The 23,698-nt window shown below is 43.9% G+C and overlaps 1 protein-coding gene across 1 annotated transcript in view; it reads left to right on the top strand.

Moving 5' to 3' along the window:
• Nucleotides 1-22,795, top strand: part of LOC122935157 (vomeronasal type-2 receptor 26-like) — a 127,212-nt gene extending 104,417 nt beyond the window's left edge. The window contains exons 2-3 of the mRNA XM_044290922.1: nucleotides 4,868-4,991; nucleotides 21,876-22,795. Coding sequence (XP_044146857.1) covers nucleotides 4,868-4,991; nucleotides 21,876-22,795 — 1,044 coding nt within the window. The remainder of the gene's footprint in view (nucleotides 1-4,867; nucleotides 4,992-21,875) is intronic.
• Nucleotides 22,796-23,698: the final 903 nt, after the last annotated feature.

Below are 23,698 nucleotides of genomic sequence, written 5' to 3'. Positions count from 1 at the left end.
GCTGGCCGTGACACAGCTGCGTTGGCGACCTCTTGCTCCTCCTCTGCCTTCGCCTTGGGCTTCCACTTGTTCCCCTGTGACATTTGGGAATGCTCTCAGTAGCGCGTCTACCAATGTGCACTTGTACTCGCGCATCTTCCTATCACGCTCCAGTGCAGGAAGTAAGGTGGGCACATTGTCTTTGTACCGTGGATCCAGCAGGGTGGCAACCCAGTAGTCCGCACACGTTAAAATGTGGGCAACTCTGCTGTCGTTGCGCAGGCACTGCAGCATGTAGTCGCTCATGTGTGCCAGGCTGCCCAGAGGTAAGGACAAGCTGTCCTCTGTGGGAGGCGTATCGTCATCGTCCTGCGTTTCCCCCCAGCCACGCACCAGTGATGGGCCCGAGCTGCGTTGGGTGCCCCCCGCTGTGAACATGCTTTCATCCTCCTCCACCTCCTCCTCATCCTCGTCTTCCTCGTCCTCCAGTAGTGGGCCCTGGCTGGCCACATTTGTACCTGGCCTCTGCTGTTGCAAAAACCTCCCTCTGAGTCACTTCGAAGAGACTGGCCTGAAAGTGCTAAAAATGACCCCTCTTCCTCCTCCTCCTCCTCCTCCTGGGCCACCTCCTCTTCCATCATCGCCCTAAGTGTTTTCTCAAGGAGACATAGAAGTGGTATTGTAACGCTGATAACGGCGTCATCGCCACTGGCCATGTTGGTGGAGTACTCGAAACAGCGCAACAGGGCACACAGGTCTCGCATGGAGGCCCAGTCATTGGTGGTGAAGTGGTGCTGTTCCGCAGTGCGACTGACCCGTGCGTGCTGCAGCTGAAACTCCACTATGGCCTGCTGCTGCTCGCACAGTCTGTCCAGCATGTGCAAGGTGGAGTTCCACCTGGTGGGCACGTCGCATATGAGGCGGTGAGCGGGAAGGCCGAAGTTACGCTGTAGCGCAGACAGGCGAGCAGCGGCAGGATGTGAACGCCGGAAGCGCGAACAGACGGCCCGCACTTTATGCAGCAGCTCTGACATGTCGGGGTAGTTGTGAATGAACTTCTGCACCACCAAATTCAGCACATGCGCCAGGCAAGGGATGTGCGTCAAACCGGCTAGTCCCAGAGCTGCAACGAGATTTCGCCCATTATCGCACACCACCAGGCCGGGCTTGAGGCTCACCGGCAGCAACCACTCGTCGGTCTGTTGTTCTATACCCCGCCACAACTCCTGTGCGGTGTGGGGCCTGTCCCCCAAACATATGAGTTTCAGAATGGCCTGCTGACGTTTACCCCGGGCTGTGCTGAAGTTGGTGGTGAAGCAGGTGGAAGAAGAGTAGGAGGAAGCCGAGAAGGAGGAGGAGGCAACAGGAGGCAAAGAATGTTGCCCTGCGATCCTTGACGGCGGAAGGACATGCACCAAACAGCTCTCCGCCTGGGGCCCAGCCGCCACTACATTTACCCAGTTTGCAGTTAGGGAGATATTGTGTCCCTGGCCGTGCTTACTGGTCCACGTATCTGTGGTTAGGTGGACCTTGCCACAGATGGCGTTGCGCAGTGCACACTTTATTTTATCGGATACTTGGTTGTGCAGGGAAGGCACGGCTCTCTTGGAGAAGTAGTGGCGGCTGGGAACAACATACTGTGGGACAGCAAGCGACATGAGCTGTTTGAAGCTGTCTGTGTCCACCAGCCTGAATGATAGCATTTCATAGGCCGTTTAGAGTCTAAACAGTCGTTTAGAAATGCTGGCATTCAGGGCCAGGGATCGAGGGTGGCTAGGTGGGAATTTACGCTTTCTCTCAAATGTTTTTGAGATGGAGAGCTGAACACTGCCGTGTGAGATGCTTGGTGACGGAGGTGGTGGTGTTGGTGGTACATCCCCTGTTTGCTGGGCGGCAGGTGCCAACGTTCCTCCAGAGGCGGAGGAAGAGGCCAAGGCGGCAACAGCAGAAGAGGTAGCAGGGGGAGCCTGAGTGAGTTCCTTGTTTTTAAGGTGTTTACTCCACTGCAGTTCATGCTTTGCATGCTGGTGCCTGGTCATGCAGGTTATGCTAAGGTTCAGAACGTTAATGCCTCGCTTCAGGCTCTGATGGCACAGCGTGCAAACCACTTGGGTCTTGTCGTCAGCACATTGTTTGAAGAAGTGCCATGCCAGGGAACTCCTTGAAGCTGCCTTTGGGTTGCTTGGTCCCAGATGGCGGCGGTAAGTAGCAGGCGGAGTCTCTTGGCGGCGGGTGTTCTGCTTTTGCCCACTGCTCCCTCTTTTGCTACGCTGTTGGCTCGGTCTCACCACTGCCTCTTCCTCCGAACTGTGAAAGTCAGTGGCACGACCTTCTTTCCATGTGGGGTCTAGGATCTCATCGTCCCCTGCATCGTATTCCACCCTGTCTTCCTCCCTGACCTCCTGTTCAGTCTGCACACTGCAGAAAGACGCAGCAGTTGGCACCTGTGTTTCGTCATCATCAGAGACGTGCTGAGGTGGTATTACAATGTCCTCATCATCAGGAAACATAAGTGGATGTGCGTCAGTGCATTCTATGTCTTCCACCGCTGGGGAAGGGCTAGGTGGATGCCCTTGGGAAACCCTGCCAGCAGAGTCTTCAAACAGCATAAGAGACTGCTGCATAACTTGAGGCTCAGACAGTTTCCCTGATATGCATGGGGGTGATGTGACAGACTGATGGGCTTGCATTTCAGGCGCCATCTGTGCGCTTTCTGCAGAAGACTGGGTGGTAGATAATGTGAACGTGCTGGATCCACTGTCGGCCACCCAAATGACTAATGTCTGTACCTGCTCAGGCCTTACCATCCTTAGAACGGCATTGGGCCCCACCAAATATCGCTGTAAATTCTGGCGGCTACTGGGACCTGAGGTAGTTGGTTCACTAGGACGTGTGGCTGTGGCAGAACGGCCACGTCCTCTCCCAGCACCAGAGGGTCCACTAACACCACCACGACCATGTCCGCGTCCGCGTCCCTTTCTAGATGTTTTCCTCATTGTTACCGTTCACCACAATAAGAAAAATATTATTTGGCCCAATGTATTGAATTCAAATTCAGGCCTTTCTTACAGACGCCTAACACGATCTGGCTATCTATTTAGGTACCGTATTACACTAATACAGGCACAGCAGTCAGGCCTATTATTTAGGCGCCGCTGGGTGACAGGTATACGTTTACGGACAGAATTAGACTTGGAAATGCACGGTAGCGTGTGAAGTTATTGAGAATGACACTATCCGCACCTTCAAACTAATATACCCTTTTATGGATAGATTTTAAGTAGGACTGATACAGCAGAAACCACTGATTTAGAGAATTGCTAAGTTGGGAATTGTATTTCAAGCCAGAACAAAAATATATCCTTTGCCAGACAGCAGACAGTATTGCAATTGGCTAGCCACAGCTAAAACACCAGATTTAGGGTACTGCTATTTTGGCAATTGTATTTCACCCCTCAATAAAATAGCAGCCAAGCCCCTGATGTAGGATAGAGCAAAAAATAACCACACTATTGATGGTTAAATGGACTTGGTGGCAGCTTGTGCTGGCGCACCACAAGACACATAATGGCCGCCGATCACCCCAGAAAAAAGTGACATAAAAACGGGCAGCCTAAAAACAGTGATCAATTAAATAGCAGCAGTTCAATGATCCACAGGTGTAGATCGATCACTTCATTAAGTGTTTTTGCTGAGTTAATCGCTGCCTAATCTCGCTCTAACAGCATCAGCTGCATCCTCTCCTTACACTGATCAGAGCAGAGTGACGTGCGGCGCTACGTGACTCCAGCTTAAATAGAGGCTGGGTCACATGCTGCACTGGCCAATCACAGCCATGCCAATAGTAGGCATGGCTGTGACGGCCTCTTGGGGCAAGTAGTATGATGCTTGTTGATTGGCTGCTTTGCAGCCTTTCAAAAAGCGCCAAAAAAGCGACGAACACCGAACCCAAACCCGGAATTCTACTATACAGTTCGGGTTCACTCATCCCTAGTTAGAATATACTGAGAACTGTGGACATAACGGCCCCCTGCTGCCTGGCAGCACCTGTTATCTTACAGGGGGCTGTGATCCGCACAATTAACCCCTCAGGTGCCACACCTGAGGGGTTAATTGTGCGGGTCACAGCCCCCTGTAAGAGATCAGGTCCTGCCATGCAGCAGGGGGCCAAACCACCCTCCCTCCTCAGTATTAAAATTATTGGTGGCCATTGCAGGCCCCCCCTCCCTATTAAATTCATTGGTGGCTAGTGTGGCCCCCCACCCCCTATTAAAATCATTGGTAACAAGTGCGGCCCTCCCACCCCCTATTAAAATCATTGGTAACAAGTGCGGCCCTCCCACCCCCTATTAAAATCATTGGTGTCAAGTGCGGCCTCCCCCCCCCCCCCAATTAAAGTCATTGGTTAACAACCCCAACTCCCTCCCATCATTGGTGGCAGCGGAGCGGCAGTTCTGATCAGAGTCCCAGTTTAGTCGCTGGGGCTCCGATTGGTTACCATGACTGTTCTGACTCCCTCGCTCCAGGGCTCTTCATTGGACTTCTGGTCTCTATATGTCAACTTCCTGCATGGGCAGTTTCACTTTATCCTCTGCTTCCACTGAGTGGCCTCAAAGGTGACATATCTCCAAGCAGTACATCACCCAGCAGTGATGTGCCACTTTGGGACATATCACTGTTGAGACCAGAAATTGGCTGGGAACAGAAGTGCAGTGTAGACAGCTTGGATGTCAGGGGGCCATAATTGAGTAGCGGGGACTGGATGAGTATGGATTCCTCTACAGGTCCCAATATCTGGAGTATATATATTATAAAAGGGAGAACACCTTTATGTCTCAAAAGGCAAGCATTAAATACGTATATGTACATGTGTATATGACTTTTCCAGACACCGCGCTCTATCTGTAGTGAGAGTTGCCTCCATGGATACCGGAAAGTCCTACTGGAAGGAAAACAGAAATGCTGCTACTACTGTGCCCCCTGTGCAGAAGGCGAAATCTCCAACCAGACTGGTGAGTAGGGACAATTTCACATGAAAGTACAAATCTACAAGATGGGCATTAGCACCGATCAGACAACATTCATTTTGAGCTCTATTGCAAAACAAGATGTGTTCAGATGTAGCCAACATTATCCTGGCTCCAGGCATGCCAGGAGGGTCACTGTAACAAGATCACTGTAATATCATTTTGTTGCATTCACACGTTAAGCCAGTCAAGATAACATTGGCTACATCTGTATGTCGGGTAGATCGGTCATATTTTGGAAGGTGCCATTTTGTTAGTTTCCTTTTCTCCAGGTGTTTAATATAAATATCATATAGAGGAATCCATATTTTTATCATTCTCCATAGCAGGTTTTTTAAAAGTAGTGAAGATGGAATGGATTGTAAAATATTCTATATAAATTTCACAAAAATTCTTCTGCCAAACAAATCCCTAGTTTAGGCAATTTGCTTTTTAGGAATGACCAAAACAGTGATTGGCATTTTACTGCTAAAATGCAAGAGAAATAGAGCGGGGAAGATGGGGAAGACAGATCACATGACTGGGAGAAGCCCTGGCTGGCGGGCTTTGCAGACAGCCTATCATGTGGCTGGATAGATATTGTCCCATCAGGCTCTGCGGTATGTCTGAAGCACAGATGCCATTGTGAACTTGTGTCACATGAGTCTGTCTGACTCGGCAGACCCCAATGACAAACTCAAGCAGCCATCTTAGGGTATTGCAGGGATAGTATAGGGACATACTTAGTTTGGTAGATTGAACTAATAGGTAGAAATGTCAGGGTTTTATCAGTAGAGGAGGAGAACATAGGGGCATTGTTCTGTGTGTTTACCTTACAGTGAGGGCATCTAGAGCTGTTCATGTAATGCACTGCAATCACAAAAATCTTGCTGAGCCTCCAAAAAGAAATGTTTATTCTGTGCATGAGTAGCTAGCCTTTTTATCTTTATTCATAAAACCTCACCATCAATAGTTAGTGTTTTATAGGCATATGCACAGTACCTCCAGCAGCATACGTTTTGCTGGATATTCTGTGCAGTTGCACTTTATTTTTTACAAACTAGTTGATATTTTGCTCCTGTTCAGCACATTTCAGTGCATCAATATCAGTGTGTTGCTAGAAAGGCCTTCTCCCCACCCACCCAAGGCTTCTTCCCCTGCATCACTGTGATGTCGGGGGAGGCAGCCTTGGGAAGTTAGGGGAATAGCAGACAGCGGGGAAATGTGGCCAACTTAGGCCCTGTCAGGAAAGCCTGCCCAATGGGAACTTGGAGGCTGTTTTTCATAAGAATAAAAGTGCTTTTCCTGGACATGAAAACACATCCAGATGACATAAAGGTATGGTTATAATGCTTTTGCAATGTTTTGATGGCCATTGCTGGTAGCTATATTAGTGAAATTTACATGACAGACTCAGTTAGTAGGTGGGGACAAACATGGACAGTGAGTCCTTAGGCTAGAACCCAGCCCGCTGTCCCTACCTACGTGCAGTAGAAGCCCTATATAGCTAGACCGCAACGGTCCGACAGTCCCTACGCTATTTAAGTGCAAAGATGCACTAACAAACAAGACAGACAAACAAAATACCAGAGTCGTACATACATGGGTCAGAACCAGACAAGCTACGGAATACTAAACGAGATACAGAAAGTGGTCAGAAGAGTCAGAGGAACAAGCAATCCAATAAGCACAGAAGCAAGGAACCGGGAACACAGCTAGTGAGTCAGAGATTATCACTGGCACTGGTGTATGGCCAGGAACAGGTTTAAATAGAGCATCACGTCCCTGGATCAGAACCTGATAGGTCCATTACTCGGAGCTCCATTAGTCAGAAACACTAGCGCACAGTAATAGAGCAGCTGAGCATTCAGCCCATTGCTAATATCCCCCAGCACACGCCAGCTGCAAGAAGAAAAAGAATATTGCATCCTATTGCTAAGGATGCTGTCGTGTCACCAGGGGGCATGGCTCCAGCACCGCTGAAACCCGGACAGGTAAGTTTCTTATGGACTCCCTTTAAATTTATCTCCTTTTGAAAATGACTGTGCCCTTTCTATGGACTTCTGGGAGGCAGATTGGGACAGTGGCTGGAAATGGCCCAGTGTGCTATCATTGTACTATATCTTGTCCAGCCTCCAGTATACTGTTATAACGGGCATTCAGTGAGGCAAGTGGCATCACCACCCAAATGTAATTCTGCTATAAATGTGGCATTAATAGCTGTATATAAAAATTCTCTCGTTTTTAAGATTTCACGCAGTTCCATGCCTTCACTCTAATGTAATTCTGCTATATGACAATAATACTTCAGGTTGGCTTTCTGTATAAAACTGTCCTCTTCTCAAACAGGTTGCACAGTTGTGTGATTTGTCTAAAATGTTATTGTCCTTTATGGCTGTGTCACCGCCATCTATGTGAGAAGATCTGGCAGATGTTCTTCTCTACCTGTTGTATGATGTTCTTTGTTTTGGTTTCATTTTCTCATCTCTTTTCCTTCTCCCAGCTGTCACCTATTTGCACTGATTGTCTCCCTTTATATTCCCTCCCATACTGCCTCACTTTGCGGTTTATACTTCTTCCTGGATTGTGTTCACTGCTGGAGGCTGCCTCTCCTGATTCTTCAGATAAGTCTGTTTTCTTTATTTGTGTTTCCTTCCTGGCTTGATTGTAGGAGACCCTGACTCCGTCCATATTAAGTGCAGGGAGCCGGTGGTTGTGTCCCCTCACTATTATAAGGTTTTCAGGTGTCACATAGCAAAAGGTACGAGGGCATGCAATCGTCTACCATTAAGACCTTTGCATGGGCATAGCAGTCAGGGAGAGCTCTAGGGGTTTTATAGGGCTCACCCATATGCTCCTTAGTTTGGGATCAAGCCAGTCGGATGTTTATTTATAAGTTCCAGTTTTCTGCAACACCATCCGTGACATTATAAACCGCCATAACCGTCTTAAGCATGAATCCGGTTTCAGCCTTGATTGACCGCATGCAAGGTCTTTCACTGGAGGTAGCAGATCTCTGTAAAACTGTGTCTCAGTTTCAGGTGACCGGTTCTGCTTGCGTTCATGGAGTTTGTTCCGAGCCTAAGATCTCGCTTCCGGATACGTTCTCCGGGGTTAGTGAGAATTGTGTTCGCTTTAGAGAGGCTTGCAAACTCAATTTTTGCCTACTTCTCAATTCCTCTGGTGATGAGGAGCAGAGGGTGGGGATCATCATCTCGCTGCTCAGGGATAACGCTCAGTCTTGGGCCTTTCCACTGCCGGTCGGGGCTCGGCCCCTCCGATCGGTGGATGAATTTTTTGTAGCCCTGGGACAGATATATGATGACCCAGATCGTATTGCTCTGGCTAAATCTAAACTTCGTCTTTTATGCCAGGGTAAACAGTCCGCAGAGATATATTGTTCAGAATTTCGGAGATGGGCAGCTGATACTGGTTGGAATGATGCTGCACTCCGAAGTCAATTTTGCCATGGTCTTTCGGAAAGATTGAAAGATTTATTTGCTTTTCATGAGAGACCAGCCTCGTTAGAATCTGCCATGTCTCTGGCTGTTCGTATTGACAGGCGTCTTAGAGAGAGAGAGGAGACTACAGCTTCCTGTCATATTCAGTCCAAGGACAGTGGGGCTGTCTCATTCAGTGCGCAGAGGTCTCAGTCTCTCTCAATCTCCTCTGAGGAGGAGGCCATGCAGCTGGGTTTGCTTGCCTCTTATAGTAGAGGATCCAGCTCTCAGAGGAGGGTTTGTTTCTGTTGTGGGGGTATAAATCATTTGGCTAATGTTTGCCCCTCTAGGAGATTCATGGAGTTTTCTGAGGGTAATAAAAGAAAAAAAAACTCTAAAAATTTTCCATTTGCTACTATTGGCAAGGTTGATGCGGAAATTGAAGGTTTGCCATTTACTTGTAGTTCCCGTTTTCTCCTACCTGCCAGGGTGGGGCTAGACAGCAAAAACATTGTTTGTGAGATTTTTGTAGATAGTGGAGCAGCTGTCAATCTCATTGATAATCAATTAGCAATAACGCATGGTTTCCAGGTATGCCCTTTGGAGAAGGATATACCTGTTTTTGCTATCGATTCCGCTACACTTTCTCAAATATCGTTAAAGGGCATAGTTCACAATATCCTTTGACTGTGGGTGACGCTCATGTTGAAGATATGTCATGTTTCGTCTTAAGCGGATTACCTACTCCTCTAGTGTTGGGGCTACCTAGGCTCACTAAAAATAACCCCAGTATTGATTGGCAAGCGAGGCAAATAAATGATTGGAGTGACTTTTGCAGAGAGAATTTCCTCTCGGCGTCTCTTTCAGAGATTTCTACCAAGACTGTACCATCTTTTCTCTCTGAATTTTCGGATGTGTTTTCCGAGAGTGGTGTCTAGGAGTTGCCCCCGCACAGGGAGTACGACTGCCCTATTAATCTCATCCCAGGCACCAAACTGCCAAAATCACGTTTATACAATCTCTCCCAACCTGAAAGAGTCGCTATGCGTATTTATATCTCTGGGAGCCTGAGAAAGGGACTCATCCGACCCTCGAAGTCACCTGTTGCCACAGTTTTTTTTAAAAGAAAAAAGATGGTTCTATAAGACCATGTCTGGATTTCAGGGAGATGAACCGTATCACGGTTCCTGACCCATATCCGCTTCCTCTGATCCCGGACCTGTTTAACCAGATTGTTGGGGCTAAGGTTTTTTCTAAGTTGGATTTAAGAGGGGCATACAACTTAGTCAGGGTCAGGGAAAGGGACGAATGGAAGGAACATAATTTTTCATCGTTTAATGGGGAAATTGGTACTGGTGTATCTTTATGACATTTAGATTTTTTTCGCCTGATTTAAAGACTCATCCGGACCACCTACGCCAGGTCTTGCTGAATCTGCGGGATAATAAATTGTACATTAAACTGGAAAAATGTGTGTTTGCGGCTCCGGAGATTCAATTTCTTGGATTTCTTCTCTCCGCTTCTGGTTTTCGCATGGACCCCGAGAAGGTCTGCACTGTGCTTGATTGGGAGCTTCCTGAGAATCAGAAGGCACTGATGCGGTTTTTGGGTTTTGCCAATTATTACAGGAAGTTCATTTTGAATTATTCCTCTGTTGTTAAGCCACTCACTGATATGACTAAAAAGGGGGTAGATTTTTATTTGTGGTCGGTAGATGCGCTTAAAGCCTTTTCCAGTATCAAAGAGAGCTTTGCTTCCGCTCCCATTTTGGTACAACCTGATGTCTCTCTACCTTTTATTGTTGAGGTAGACGCTTCTGAGGTGGGTGTGGGTGCGGTCTTATCTCAGGGTCCCTCTCCTGCTAAATGGCAACCGTGTGCCTTTTTCTCAAGAAAACTCTCCTCTGCAAAGAGAATTTACGATGTGGGAAATAGGGAGTTGTTGGCCATCAAATTAGCTTTTGAGGAATGGCGCCATTGGTTAGAGGGAGCCAGACACCCTATTACCGTGTTTACAGACCATAAGAATCTGGCTTACTTGGAATCGGCCAAGCGTCTGAACCCGAGACAGACCAGATGGTCTTTGTTCTTTTCTAGGTTTAATTTTGTTGTTACGTTCCACCCTGGGGTTAAAAATGTGAAGGCAGATGCCCTGTCACGTTGTTTTCAGGGAGGGGGATACTTTGAAGACACAGGTCCCATTTTGGCTGAAGGGGTGGTCGTCTCTGCTCTTTATCCTGATTTGGAGGCAGAGGTTCAGGCAGCCCAGGCAGAGGCTCCTGATCTTTGTCCTCCTGGGAGGTTGTTTGTGCCTCTCGCTTTACGACACAAGGTTTTTAACGAGCACCACGATACTGTCCTTGCTGGGCACCCGGGGAGCAGAGCCACAGTGGATCTCATTGCTCGGAGATTCTGGTGGCCGGCTCTTCGTAAGTCGGTTGAGGGTTTTGTGGCAGCCTGCGAGACCTGCGCTCGTGCCAAGGTCCCTCATTCACGACCATCGGGTTCTCTCCTCCCGTTACCCATTCCTTCCTGTCCTTGGATGCATCTGTCCATGGACTTCATTACTGAAGTCCATGGACATTACTGTGATTCTGGTAGTAGTGGACCGTTTTAGCAAAATGGTGCATTTAATTCCCTTTCCTGGGTTACCCAATTGCAAGACGCTGGCGCAAGTGTTTGTTGATCACATTGTTAAATTGCATGGCATTCCTTCAGACATCGTTTCTGATAGGGGCACGCAATTGGTTTCTAGATTCTGGAAGGCCTTCTGTTCTCGCTTGGGGGTTCGGTTGTCGTTCTCTTCTGCTTTTCACCCGCAGTCGAATGGTCAGCCCGAACGCGTCAATCAGAATCTGGAGACATATCTGTGCTGTTTTGTGGCGGAGAATCAGGAGGATTGGTGTTTCTTTTTTGTCCCTTGCTGAGTTTGCTTTAAATAACCGTCGCCAGGAGTCCTCTGATAAGTCACCATTTTTTGGTGCATATGGGTTTCATCCGCAGTTTGGGACATTCTCTGGAGAGGGGTCTTCTGGTTTACCTGATGAGGAGAGATTTTCCTCGTCTTTGTCATTTATTTGGCAAAAGATTAAGGGTAATCTAAAGAGGATGAGTGAGAGATATAAGCGTGTGGCGCATAAGAGACGTGTGCCTTGTCCGGACCTGAATGTGGGGGATCTAGTGTGGTTGTCTACAAAGAATATCAAACTGAAGGTTCCTTCCTGGAAGTTGGGTCCTAGGTTTATTAAGCCTTACAAGATCTTGTCCGTCATCAATCCTGTTGCCTTCCGTCTTGATCTTCCTCAGACTTGGAAGATCCATAATGTTTTCACAGGTCCCTAATAAAACCTTATGTTCATAGAAACATAGAAACATAGAATGTGTCGGTAGATAAGAACCATTTGGCCCATCTAGTCTGCCCAATATACTGAGTACTATGGATAGCCCCTGGCCCTATCTTATATGAAGGATGGCTTTATGCCTATCCCATGCATGCTTAAACTCCTTCACTATATTTGCAGCTACCACTTCTGCAGGTAGGCTATTCCATGCATCCACTACTCTTTCAGTAAAGTAATACTTCCTGATATTACTTTTAAACCTTTGCCCCTCTAATTTAAATCTATGTCCTCTTGTAGCAATTTTTCTTCTTTTAAATATTCTCTCCTCTTTTACCTTGTTGATTCCCTTTATGTATTTAAAAGTTTCTATCATATCCCCTCTGTCTCATCTTTCTTCCAAGCTATACATGTTAAGGTCCTTTAATCTTTCCTGGTAAGTTTTATCCTGCAATCCATGTACCAATTTAGTAGCTCTTCTCTGAACTTTCTCCAAAGTATCAATATCCTTCTGGAGATATGGTCTCCAGTACTGCGCATAATACTCCAAATGAGGTCTCACTAGTGCTCTGTAGAGCGGCATGAGCACCTCCCTCTTTCTACTGGTAATTCCTCTCCCTATACACCCAAGCATTCTGCTAGCATTTCCTGCTGCTCTATGACATTGTCTGCCTACCTTTAAATCTTCTGAAATAATGACCCCTAAATCCCTTTCCTCAGATACTGAGGTTAGGACTGTATCACTGATTTTATATTCTGCTCTTGGGTTTTTACGCCCCAGGTGCATTATCTTGCACTTATCAACATTAAATTTTAGTTGCCAGATTTTTGACCATTCCTCTAGTTTTCCTGAATCCTTTTCCATTTGGTGTATATCTCCAGGAACATCAACCCTGTTACAAATCTTTGTGTCATCAGCAAAAAGACACACCTTACCAGCGAGGCTTTCTGCAATTTTGCTGATAAAGATATTAAACAGTATGGGTCCCAGAACAGATCCCTGAGGTACCCCACTGGTAACAAGACCTTGGTCTGTATATACTCCATTGACTACAACCCTCTGTTGCCTGTCCCTCAGCCACTGCCTAATCCATTCAACAATATGGGAGTCCAAGCCCAAAGACTGCAATTTATTGATAAGCCTTCTGTGTGGGACAGTATCAAAAGCCTTACTGAAGTCTAGATAAGCGATGTCTATTGCACCTCCTCCATCTAATATTTTAGTCACCCCATCAAAAAAATCAATGAGATTAGTTTGACATGATCTCCCTGAAGTAAACCCATGATGTTTTTCATCTTTCAATCCATGGGATTTTAGATGTTCCACAATCCTCTCCTTAAGTATGGTTTCCATTGATTTCCCCACTATTGATGTCAGGCTTACTGGCCTATAATTGCCCGATTCCTCCCTACTACCTTTCTTGTAAATGGGCACAACATTTGCTAATTTCCAATCTTCTGGGACGACTCCTGTTGCCAGTGATTGGTTTAATAAATCTGTAAAAGGTTTTGCTAGTTCAACGCTGAGCTCTTTTAATAGCTTTGGGTGTATCCCATCAGGCCCCTGTGACTTATTTGTATTGATTTTAGACAGCTGACTTAGAACCTCTTCCTCTGTAAAGACATATGCATCAAAAGATTCATTAGTCTTCTTTCCTAACTGAGGTCCTTTTCCTTCATTTTCCTTTGAAAAGACTGAACAGAAGTATTCATTGAGGCAGTCAGATAGTTCTTTATCTTCTTCCATATACCTTCCTTCTTTTGTTTTTAATTTTTTAATTCCTTGTTTTAGTTTCCTTTTTTCATTTATGTATCTGAAGAATGCCTTATCGCCTTTTTTCCCTGACTTAGCTAATTTCTCTTCTGCCTGTGCTTTAGAAGCTCTTATAACTTGTTTGACCTCTCTCTGCCTAATCTTATAAATTTGCCTGTCATCCTCGTTTTTTTTTTTTTTATAATTCCTAAATGCTATCTTTTTTGTTTTTAATGATTTTGGCCAATTCTGCTGAGTACCACAGTGGTCTCTTCCTTTTTTTTGCTTTTACTGACAAGCCTAATGCAATTTTCTGTTGCCTTCAATAGTGCCTCTGTTAAGTAGTCCCATTTCTCCTGGACTTTAATGAAACTGTTCCAATCTGATAGGGACTCGTATACCACTAATCTAATTTTAGAAAAGTCAGTTTTTCTAAAATCTAAAACTTTTGTTTTTGTGTGGTGTGACTCAGTCACTGTACTTATAGTAAACCACACTGACTGGTGATCACTAGATCCCAAGTTTTCCCCTACAGTAATATCATATACCAAATTCCCATTTGTGAATACTAAATCTAAAATGGCCTCCTTCCGGGTTGGCTCCTCAACTACTTGCCGTAGAGATAATCTCAGTAGGGAATTTAGAATATCTGTACTCCTGGCAGAACTAGCTATTTTGGTTTTCCAGTTTACATCTGGAAGATTGAAGTCTCCCATAATGATAACTTCTCCCTTCGATGTTATTTTAGCTATTTCCTCAACTAGTAGATCATCTAATTCTTTGACTTGGCTAGGTGGTCTATATATCACACCTACACTAGTTAAATTATGATTATAAAGCTGCAAGGTAACCCAAACTGACTCAAAATTGTTCTCGCTAACTTGTATCAAATTAGATTTTATGCTGTCTTTCACATACAGGGCCACCCCTCCCCCCTTCTTGCCTTCTCTGTCTTTCCTGTATAGAGAGAACCCTGATATTGATATATCCCAGTCATTACTCCCCTTGAACCACATCTCAGTAACAGCCACTACATCTATATTCTCAGATGCCATTATAGCCTCAAGTTCATTGATCTTATTCCGTAAACTGCAAGCATTTGTAGATAAGAATCTGAGCTTGTCATTTCTTAACCTTTGTGCTACTGGCATCTTACTGGCATTGTTCCAGGGGGCAGTCGGACTGCTGGATTATCACTCTTTTGCCTCCATTTCCTTGTTTAAATGCTCCTTAGCAAATACTTGGAACTGTTCACCAAGGACATTCGTTCCTTTGAGAGAAAGATGCAAACCATCTTTCTTGTACAGTTCTTTTCCATTCCAACAAGAGCTAACATGAGACACAAAGCCAAACCCTTGGTTCCGACACCATTCACCAAGCCATACATTGAATTCCTTAATGCACATCTTCCTGTCATGCTGAAGGTTATGCACAGGCAAAACTGCAGAGAATGAAACAGTTGATGCAACCTCCCAGTATATCCTTTCCAAGTATGTGAAAAGCTTATTTCACCTTTGAAACCTAATTACAAGCCAGATCGTTTGTCCCAATATGGAAAATAACATCCACTTCCCTTTCATGCTTTGCTTGCCTAACAATATTAAGGATCCGTCATCTATCCCTGCAACCGGTAGCACCAGGGAGACATCTAACAACACCATTCTCCTCAAAATTCACACCTCTTACGATGTCCAACCCACTGTGCCCTCCTCTTTGCCTCCTCCTCCGATTGTTGTTGATGGTAATCTTGAATTTCAGGTCTCTAGGATTGTGGATTCTCACATTATCCACGGTTCTCTCCAGTACCTCGTTCATTGGGAGGGTTATGGTCCTGAGGAGAGGATGTGGGTCCCAGTGGTGGACATTAAGGCAACTCGTCTCATCAGGGCTTTCCATAGGTCCCATCCTGAGAAGGTGGGCTCTGAGTGTCCGGAGTCCACCCGTAGAGGGAGGGATACTGTCACCGCCAGCTTTGTGAGAAGATCTGGCAGATGTTCTTCTCTACCTGTTGTATGATGTTCTTTATTTTGGTTTCACTTTCTAATCTCTTTTCCTTCTCCCAGCTGTCACCTATTTGCACTGATTGTCTCCCTCTTATATTCCCTCCCATACTGCCTCACTTTGCGGTTTATACTTCTTCCTGGATTGTGTTCAATGCTGAAGGCTGCTTCTCCTGATTCCTCAGATAAGTCTGTTTCCTTTATTTGTGTTTCCTTCCTAGCTTGATTGTAGGTGACCCTGACTCCGTCCGTATTAAGTGCAGGGAGCCGGTGGTTGTGTCCCCTCACTATTATAGGGTTTTCAGGTGTCACATAGTAAAAGGTACGAGGGCATGCAATCGTCTACCATTTGAGACCTTTGCATGGGCATAGCAGTAGGGGAGAGCTCTAGGGGTTTTATTGGGCTCACCCATATGCTCCTTAGTTTGGGATCAAGCCAGTCGGATGTTTATTTATAAGTTCCAGCTTTCTGCAACACCATCCGTGACAGGCAGCAGTATTTCTTGTCAGCTCTCTGTAAAATTTGTCGTTTTGATAATGTTGCACAGTTCTGCACCTTCACAGAAATGTAATTCTTCTCTATGGCATTGGTACTTTTTGCCATATGTCTGTAAAAACGGTTTCATTTTCAAAATGTCGCACAGTTCCACATCTTTACTCATCTTTATTTAATGATGCTATATGATATTCACTCTTGGTTGAACTTGATGGACTTATGTCTTTTTCCAACTGTATTAACTATGTAACTTCTAGCCATCTGTACATTTTTATGTACATTAAAATTGTTTAAAATTGTCTCATTGTCTACATGACTGTGTGTGCCCTTCCTCCTGTTAACATACAGTGGGTGTAAATCTATTTTACCAATAAACCGGTTTGGTTAGGAGTAACACTAAGGCCTCTTTCACACGAGCGTGTCCGGATAAGGTCCGGATGCGTTGCGGCAAACCCGCGCAAGTAGGTACCCAATTGCAGTCAGTTTTGAATGCGTTTGCGTTCCGTTGTTCAGTTTTTATCGCGTGAGTGCAATGCGTTTTGCAAGCGCGTGATAAAAAATTTAATGTGGTACCCACACCCGAACTTCTTCACAGAAGTTCAGGTTTGGGTTTAAGGTTGTGTAGATTGTATTATTTACCCTTATAACATGGTTATAAGGGAAAATAATAGCATTCTGAATACAGAATGCATAGTACAATAGGGCTGGAGGGGTTAAAAAAAATAAAAATTACCTCACCTTAATCCACTTGTTCGCGCAGCTGGCATCTCTTCTGTCTTCTTCTTTGAGGAATAGAACCTTAGATGACGTCACTACGCTCATCACAAGGTCCATCACATGATCTTTTACCATGGTGGTGGATCATGTGACGGACCATGTGAAGAGCGTAGTGACGTCATCAAAGGTCCTATTCCTCAAAGAAGAAGACAGAAGAGATGTCGACTGCGCGAACAAGTGCATTAAGGTGAGATAAATTATTATTTTATTTTTTTTAACCACTCCAGCCCTATCGTACTATGCATTCTGTATTCAGAATGCTATTATTTTCCCTTATAACCATGTTATAAGGGGAAATAATACAATCTACACAACCTTGAACCCAAACCTGGCCACTTTAGCCCTATTGTACTATGCATTCTGTATTCAGAATGCTATCATTTTCCCTTACAACCATGTTATAAGGAAAAATAATAAAGATCGGGTCCCCATCCTGATCGTCACCTAGCAACCATGCGTGAAAATCGCACCGCATCCGCGCTTGCTTGCGGATGCCTGAGATTTTCACACAGCCCCATTCACTTCTACGAGGCCTGTGTTGCGTGAAAAACGCACAATATAGAACATTCTGCGATTTTCACGTAACGCAAAAGTGATGCGTGAAAATCACAGCCCCATAGAAATGAATGGGTCCGGATTCAGTGCGGGTGCAATGCGTTCACCTCACGCATTGCACCCACACGGAAATCTCACCCGCGTGAAAGAAGCCTAAGGGCATGATCCTGTTAGTCCTGTGGTATTCACTCTTTAACCCCTGGATCCGGACTTTGCTAAGGAAACTACTAAGGAAACCAATTGAGATAGTTCTAGTGCATTCGATGGCTGACCAACAGGGTCAGACACACCAGTGAAAAGCACTGAAGGATCAGGTAATATGTGTAGTGAGGAGATGGGCCGAGGTTAGAGCAGGCAGCATACAAGGATATCCGTGAGACAAGGCTGACATCAGGACAGGTGGCAGTAGGGTAATCTAAGAAAATGCACCAAACAGATATAACACTGACTATACTGGCAAGACACAAATAAAGGTATTAAAAGCTGAGACTTTCGCCAATATATACCAGTGATGGATATATCGGAGCCCATCATGCACCACGTCACGGCTCTCAGCATGGCAAGGGGTCCTAACCGCTGCTCTAACTATGGTGTGAACACGGTCTGGGGGTGATATAATTCAGCTCGCAGCAAAGCTTCCCACAAACGTCCAGCATGAATGCTGCAGTTGTGCGATGTGAATGAAGCCAGGCTGCAAGCCACACCCACACCAGACCATGTGATGGAGGTCACCAGGTGCAAAGGAGTGTTTAAATGCCAGGTAAAGGCAGACACACTCAAATCTAGCAAAGCAGAAAACAAAAAACAAAAAAATTTGTTGCTCCCCCTAATTGAGGACACGCCACTGTGTCTGGGGTTGAGCAGCTCCTCCAAAATTGCCACTAATAAAATTTTGTTTTTTTTTTTGTTTTGTTTTTTGGTTAATCTAAGAAACAGGTTTAGGTCAGGGAAGGCAACTAGAAGTCAGAGTCGGTAGTCAGGCTGGAGTAAGGTAAATGGGTAGTCAGACAGAAAATACACTTTTTTGTTTTACTAGAGACTAGAAAACCTAAAACTCAAGCTCCCTTTCAGAGGGGAGGGCAACTTAAATACCTAGGGAGAGGGTGGGAAAAGATTTGGATGTGTGCATGCTGACCTTTCAAGAGGCTGAGAGTAAGCATGCATGTGCACTTCAGAGCAGGCCTGGAAGCCTTTAAAATGGGATTGGCTCACAGAAGACCAGGGTGGGTGGAACCAGAGCTGTGGAAGGAAGAGGAGTGGGGCCACTGTGAGTAGTGCAGTGCCTGTGCCTACAGGAAGGAGTGAGGCAGCGGTGGGCAAAGGATATCAGTACAACACTATTTCCTGACCACATGGACTTCTGGGGAGAAAAATTGAAACAGTGACTAGAAGTTGCCCACTTTGCTATTGCTGAATTGTCTTGTCAATACTTCACTGTGATTTCAGAGAGAGGTTTCAGCTCAGCTTGTGCCGTTATTACACCTACATAGGCAACATTGTCCTGCACCATTGTCGAAAACATTACCTTTATCAAAATGAATCAGACACATGGGTGCATGAGGATTTGCACACATTTTGCCTTGATGACAATGAATAGTGTTGAGCACGAATATTTGAATATCAAATTTTTTTTGCGAATATTGTCATTTCGTTAATTCGCGAATATTTAGAATATAGTGCTATAAATTCGATATTTCGAATATTCAGTTTTTTTATATTTTTTTATTGTTATATTTTTTTCTTTCCCACTTCCCTAAAGTTGTTCTTACCTGTCCTTAGGATTCCTGACTTCCTGGCTGCTCCAGTCAGTGCCCGTTGCCGCTTCTGACAACTTCCGTGCTCATGGAGCGTCCCCATCACCATGGGAACGTCTCTCCATACTAGAATGTACTGTCGGATTTGAGAATTACGTTGAAATCGCAATTCGATTAATACAAGTTATAATAATCGAATTGCGATTTAAACTTGGACCTGGTTTCTATGGTTGGCTTGGTATAATTAGCGAATATGACGAATGTATTCGTCATATTCCACAAAACGAATATAACGAAGTATTCTGCATCTTCGTTTTAGCTACCTATTCATCAACTTCGCTAATTCTAGCAATCATACAGGAAAGTTTACTATAGAGATAGCTAAGTTTAATTCGCTATGCGATTATATTACTTAGCTTTTTTTTATAAATAGAATAATTATAATAATTATCAGGTATTATAATTATTCTATTTATTTAAAAAAAAAAGCAGTCATATAATAACTTAGCTGTCTCTATAGTAAACTTTACTAAATGATTGCTAGAATTAGCGAAGTTGATGAATAGGTAGCTAAAACGAAGATGCAGAATACTTTGTTATCTTCGTTTTGTGGAATATAACGAATACATTCATCATATTCGCTAATTCTACCAAGCCAACCATAGTAAACCAGGTCCAAGTTGAAATCGCAATGCGATTAATATAACTCAAAGTAATCGCATGGCGATTTCAACATCTGTCTCCCATTGACTTTCAGTCCACTATTAATATACCATCAGATTGGATTTTTCTCCAATCCAATGGTATATTTTAACTTGAAGCGTCCCCATTACCATTGGAACGCCTCTATGTTAGAATATACCATTGGATTTGAGTTACATCGTGAAAATCAGATCCGACAGTATATTCTAACACAGAGGCGTTCCCATGGTGATGGGGACGCTTCAAGTTAGAATATACTGAGAACTGTGTACACTGAGACAGCTAAGTTTAATTCGCTATGCAATTATATGACTGCTTTTTTTTTTTTATAAATAGAATAATTATAATACCTGATAATTATTATAATTATTCTATCTATAAAAAAAGCAAAGTAATATAATCGCATAGCGAATTAAACTTAGCTGTCTCTATAGTAAACTTTCCTATATGATTGCTAGAATTAGCGAAGTTGATGAATAGGTAGCTAAAACGAAGATGCAGAATACTTCGTTATCTTTGTTTTGCGGAATATGACGAATACATTCGTTATATTCGTTTTGTGGAATATGACGAATACATTCGTCATATTCGCTAATTCTACCAAGCCAACCATAGTAAACCAGGTCCAAGTTGAAGTTAAAATCGCAATACGCGATTATTTAAATCGCATATTAATCGCCATAACAAGAATAATGACGAATATTCGATTTCAACGAATATAAAACAAATATTCTATCGAATATTCGTGAATTTCGTCGAAATCGAATATGGCACCTGCCGCTCATCACTAACAATGAATAGATCTGCTATTGTTGACAGTAGATGTTTATCACCAACCTAATGAAGCAACTGCTGATAAATGTATATGTATCCTAAGATAAATGTGAGTAAATGGGCCAGTTGTTCTAACACCATAACATGTCAGTATAAAAACTGGCCATGAAATACAAAGAAATTGTAATCAAGGGAATGTTATGGCAGTTGTTGTGGAAACACTGTACCAACCAAACGGTTTGATTTTGTGCTAGATCTAAGGGTGTTATCCAGCCAGTCCGCAGGTATTTACACTTATCCCCAAACAGGGATTTAGACTTCACTGCAGGGAACCACCAGGCCGCTACCTTCTGGAATAATCCCAATGTGGTTGGGAAGCTGAATTTTGGGAGTCAGAGACACTGGTGCAGGGCACCGAGAGATCAATCAAACGCATAGTCAGTGACAGGACAAGGTCAGGACAGGCAGAATACATGGAAATCTGAGAACCATAACCAAGGTCACAGCAAGCGGCTCTGGATCAGTATGAAAAATCACGCACAGGTCAGGTTAGGCAACAGAGAAACATTCAAGGAACAGGCAGAGGTAGGCACACCTACCAGGGAAGATGCCTTAAATATCTACTGGTTGCTAGTCATTGGTTGGTGAAGATTAGGATGTAAAGCAGCAGCAGTGAGCTTGAGCCGCCCGTGTAACAGGGGAATTATCATGTAACTAATTAGTATAGCTATTGAAGGGCCGCAGTGCAGTGTCCAGATGTCCTCTCCAAATATCCCAACAACCGATCACATACTATCAGAACACTTGTATATTTCATTATAGTCATAAAATAAGTATCACTATTAAAATTTCCTTTTGAGATAAATAAATAAATACATGTAATGAAAGGATATTTAATCCAGCTCAGCACCATGGGAAAGTTCATCTAATCCTATTAAAAACAAAACCTCATGAAGCTTTATAAGGGAAAAGGTTCAAAGAATCTGGGAGCCCCAATGCAAAGAGGCAAAATGAGAAAACCTGGCTACATCCTCAAAGGACACAAAATGTGGGTCATTAAAGGGGTTCTGTAGCTTTTTATTACTGGTCATGTATCCTTTGCAGAGATCATCTGCATCTGATCGGTGGGGGTCCGACACCCGGGAATATTGCCGATCAGCTGTTTGAGAAGGCAGTGGCGCTGGATGTAGCGTTGCAGCCTTCTTGCTGTTTCCCGCAGGCCAATGATGTCATGACTACTACTATAAATTGACATTTCTGCCAAATTTACTATGGTAAAATATAATCATTTCTTGATTGCAGATATGGGAACATGCTTAGTGTGTCCTAACGATCACTGGTCAAATGGAAGAAGAGATTCCTGCGTTCCAAGACCGATTAAATTCCTGTCTTATGGAGACACACTGGGGTCATCTCTAATTATTATAAATCTTACATTTTGCTTTGTGACTATAGTTGTGTTGGGGATATTTATAAAAAATAAAGATTCTCCAATTGTGAAAGCCAATAACCAGAATCTCAGTTTCATACTTCTCCTCTCACTCATCTTCTCATTTTTATGTCCTCTCTTATTTATTGGACGTCCCTCAGATATATCATGTCTCCTCCGACAAGTGGCGTTTGGAATCATTTTTAGCCTTGCAGTTTCTTCAGTCTTAGCTAAAACAGTGACTGTAGTCTTAGCTTTTCAAGCCATTAAACCAGGCAGGACATTGAGGCAGTGGATGAAGATACACCTCTCCACATCCTTACTTGTTATAGGTTCATCTGGAGAAGCTTTGATCTGTGTCCTCTGGTTGTTTTATTCTCCACCATTCCCAGATTATAACACTGGACTAGAGGTTGGAAAGATAATCTTACAATGTATTGAGGGATCTGCCATTGCTTTCTTCTTGTCCATCGGCTACATTGGATTTCTGGCAATGATGAGCTTTATTGTAGCTTTCTTGGCCAGAAGACTTCCAGACACCTTCAATGAGGCTCAGTACATCACCTTCAGCATGCTGGTGTTCTGCAGTGTGTGGATCTCCTTCATCCCGGCCTACCTCAGCACCAAGGGGAAGTACACAGTGGCTGTGGAAGTTTTTGCCATCTTATGTTCCAGTGCTGGACTTCTGGGCTGTATCTTTATTCCCAAATGTTACATTATCCTACTGAGACCAGAACTCAACACAAAGTCCAACATAAGGGTCATAAGAAGACATTGTACAGGAGAATTTTGATTTGTGTTTCAATGTACAGTTGTAGCCGAGTTAAACTTGACTCTGATAACACATGGCACAGTCTTATCTTGGTTTTCTTGTGACAAAAGCCATTTTAAATCCAATTAAAAGTTAGTTACCTTTCTCTTCCTATTCTTTACTTAATGCATTAACCATCAAGTTTAGCTCGGCTGCATCTGTATTTATTACTCTTTTATATTTGTATTATTTAGTTATATATCTACTCTCGTATCGGTCTGGATCTTCCTCAATCTGTTAATTAAAGGGGTTATCCGAGTTAAATCAATATATGTTAAGGTGGCTTAAAACATTATTAAAAACGCATTTCTAATGTACATTCATTATTTATTATGCTGTGTATTCACACGCTCATGCGCGATCCTTACCAGTGCAGGCAGCCGTGAAGAAAGATTCCATGGATTCCAAAGCTCCCTCCCTCCGGTCCACCAGTGTGCCCGTTGCCCTGCGTCTGGCGATCTGTACTAGCCCCAGCTGGTAGCTCAAAACCACCCCAGGAACATCACAAAGGAAATCATTGTCCATAATATAGATATTTCTGTAATAGAGCTTAGATACATATAGGTGTCATAGAGCTTAGATACATATAGGTGTCATATAGCTTACATACATATAGGTGTCATAGAGCTTAGATACATATAGGTGTCATAGAGCTTAGATACATATAGGTGTCATAGAGCTTAGATAAATATAGCTGTCATATAGCTTAGATACATATAGGTATCATAGGTATCATATAGGTATCATATGTATCATATAGCTTAGATACACATAGGCGTCACAGAGCTTAGATACATATAGCTGTCATATAGCGCAGATACATATAGATGTCATATAGCTTAGATACATATAGGTGTCATAGAGATTAGATACATACAGCTGTCA

Source organism: Bufo gargarizans, chromosome 4, assembly GCF_014858855.1.
Source record: "Bufo gargarizans isolate SCDJY-AF-19 chromosome 4, ASM1485885v1, whole genome shotgun sequence".
In the NCBI taxonomy this organism is placed as follows: Eukaryota; Metazoa; Chordata; class Amphibia; order Anura; family Bufonidae; genus Bufo; species Bufo gargarizans.
Note: the sequence above shows the minus strand (reverse complement) of the source record. Positions and strands in the feature narration are given on the sequence as shown.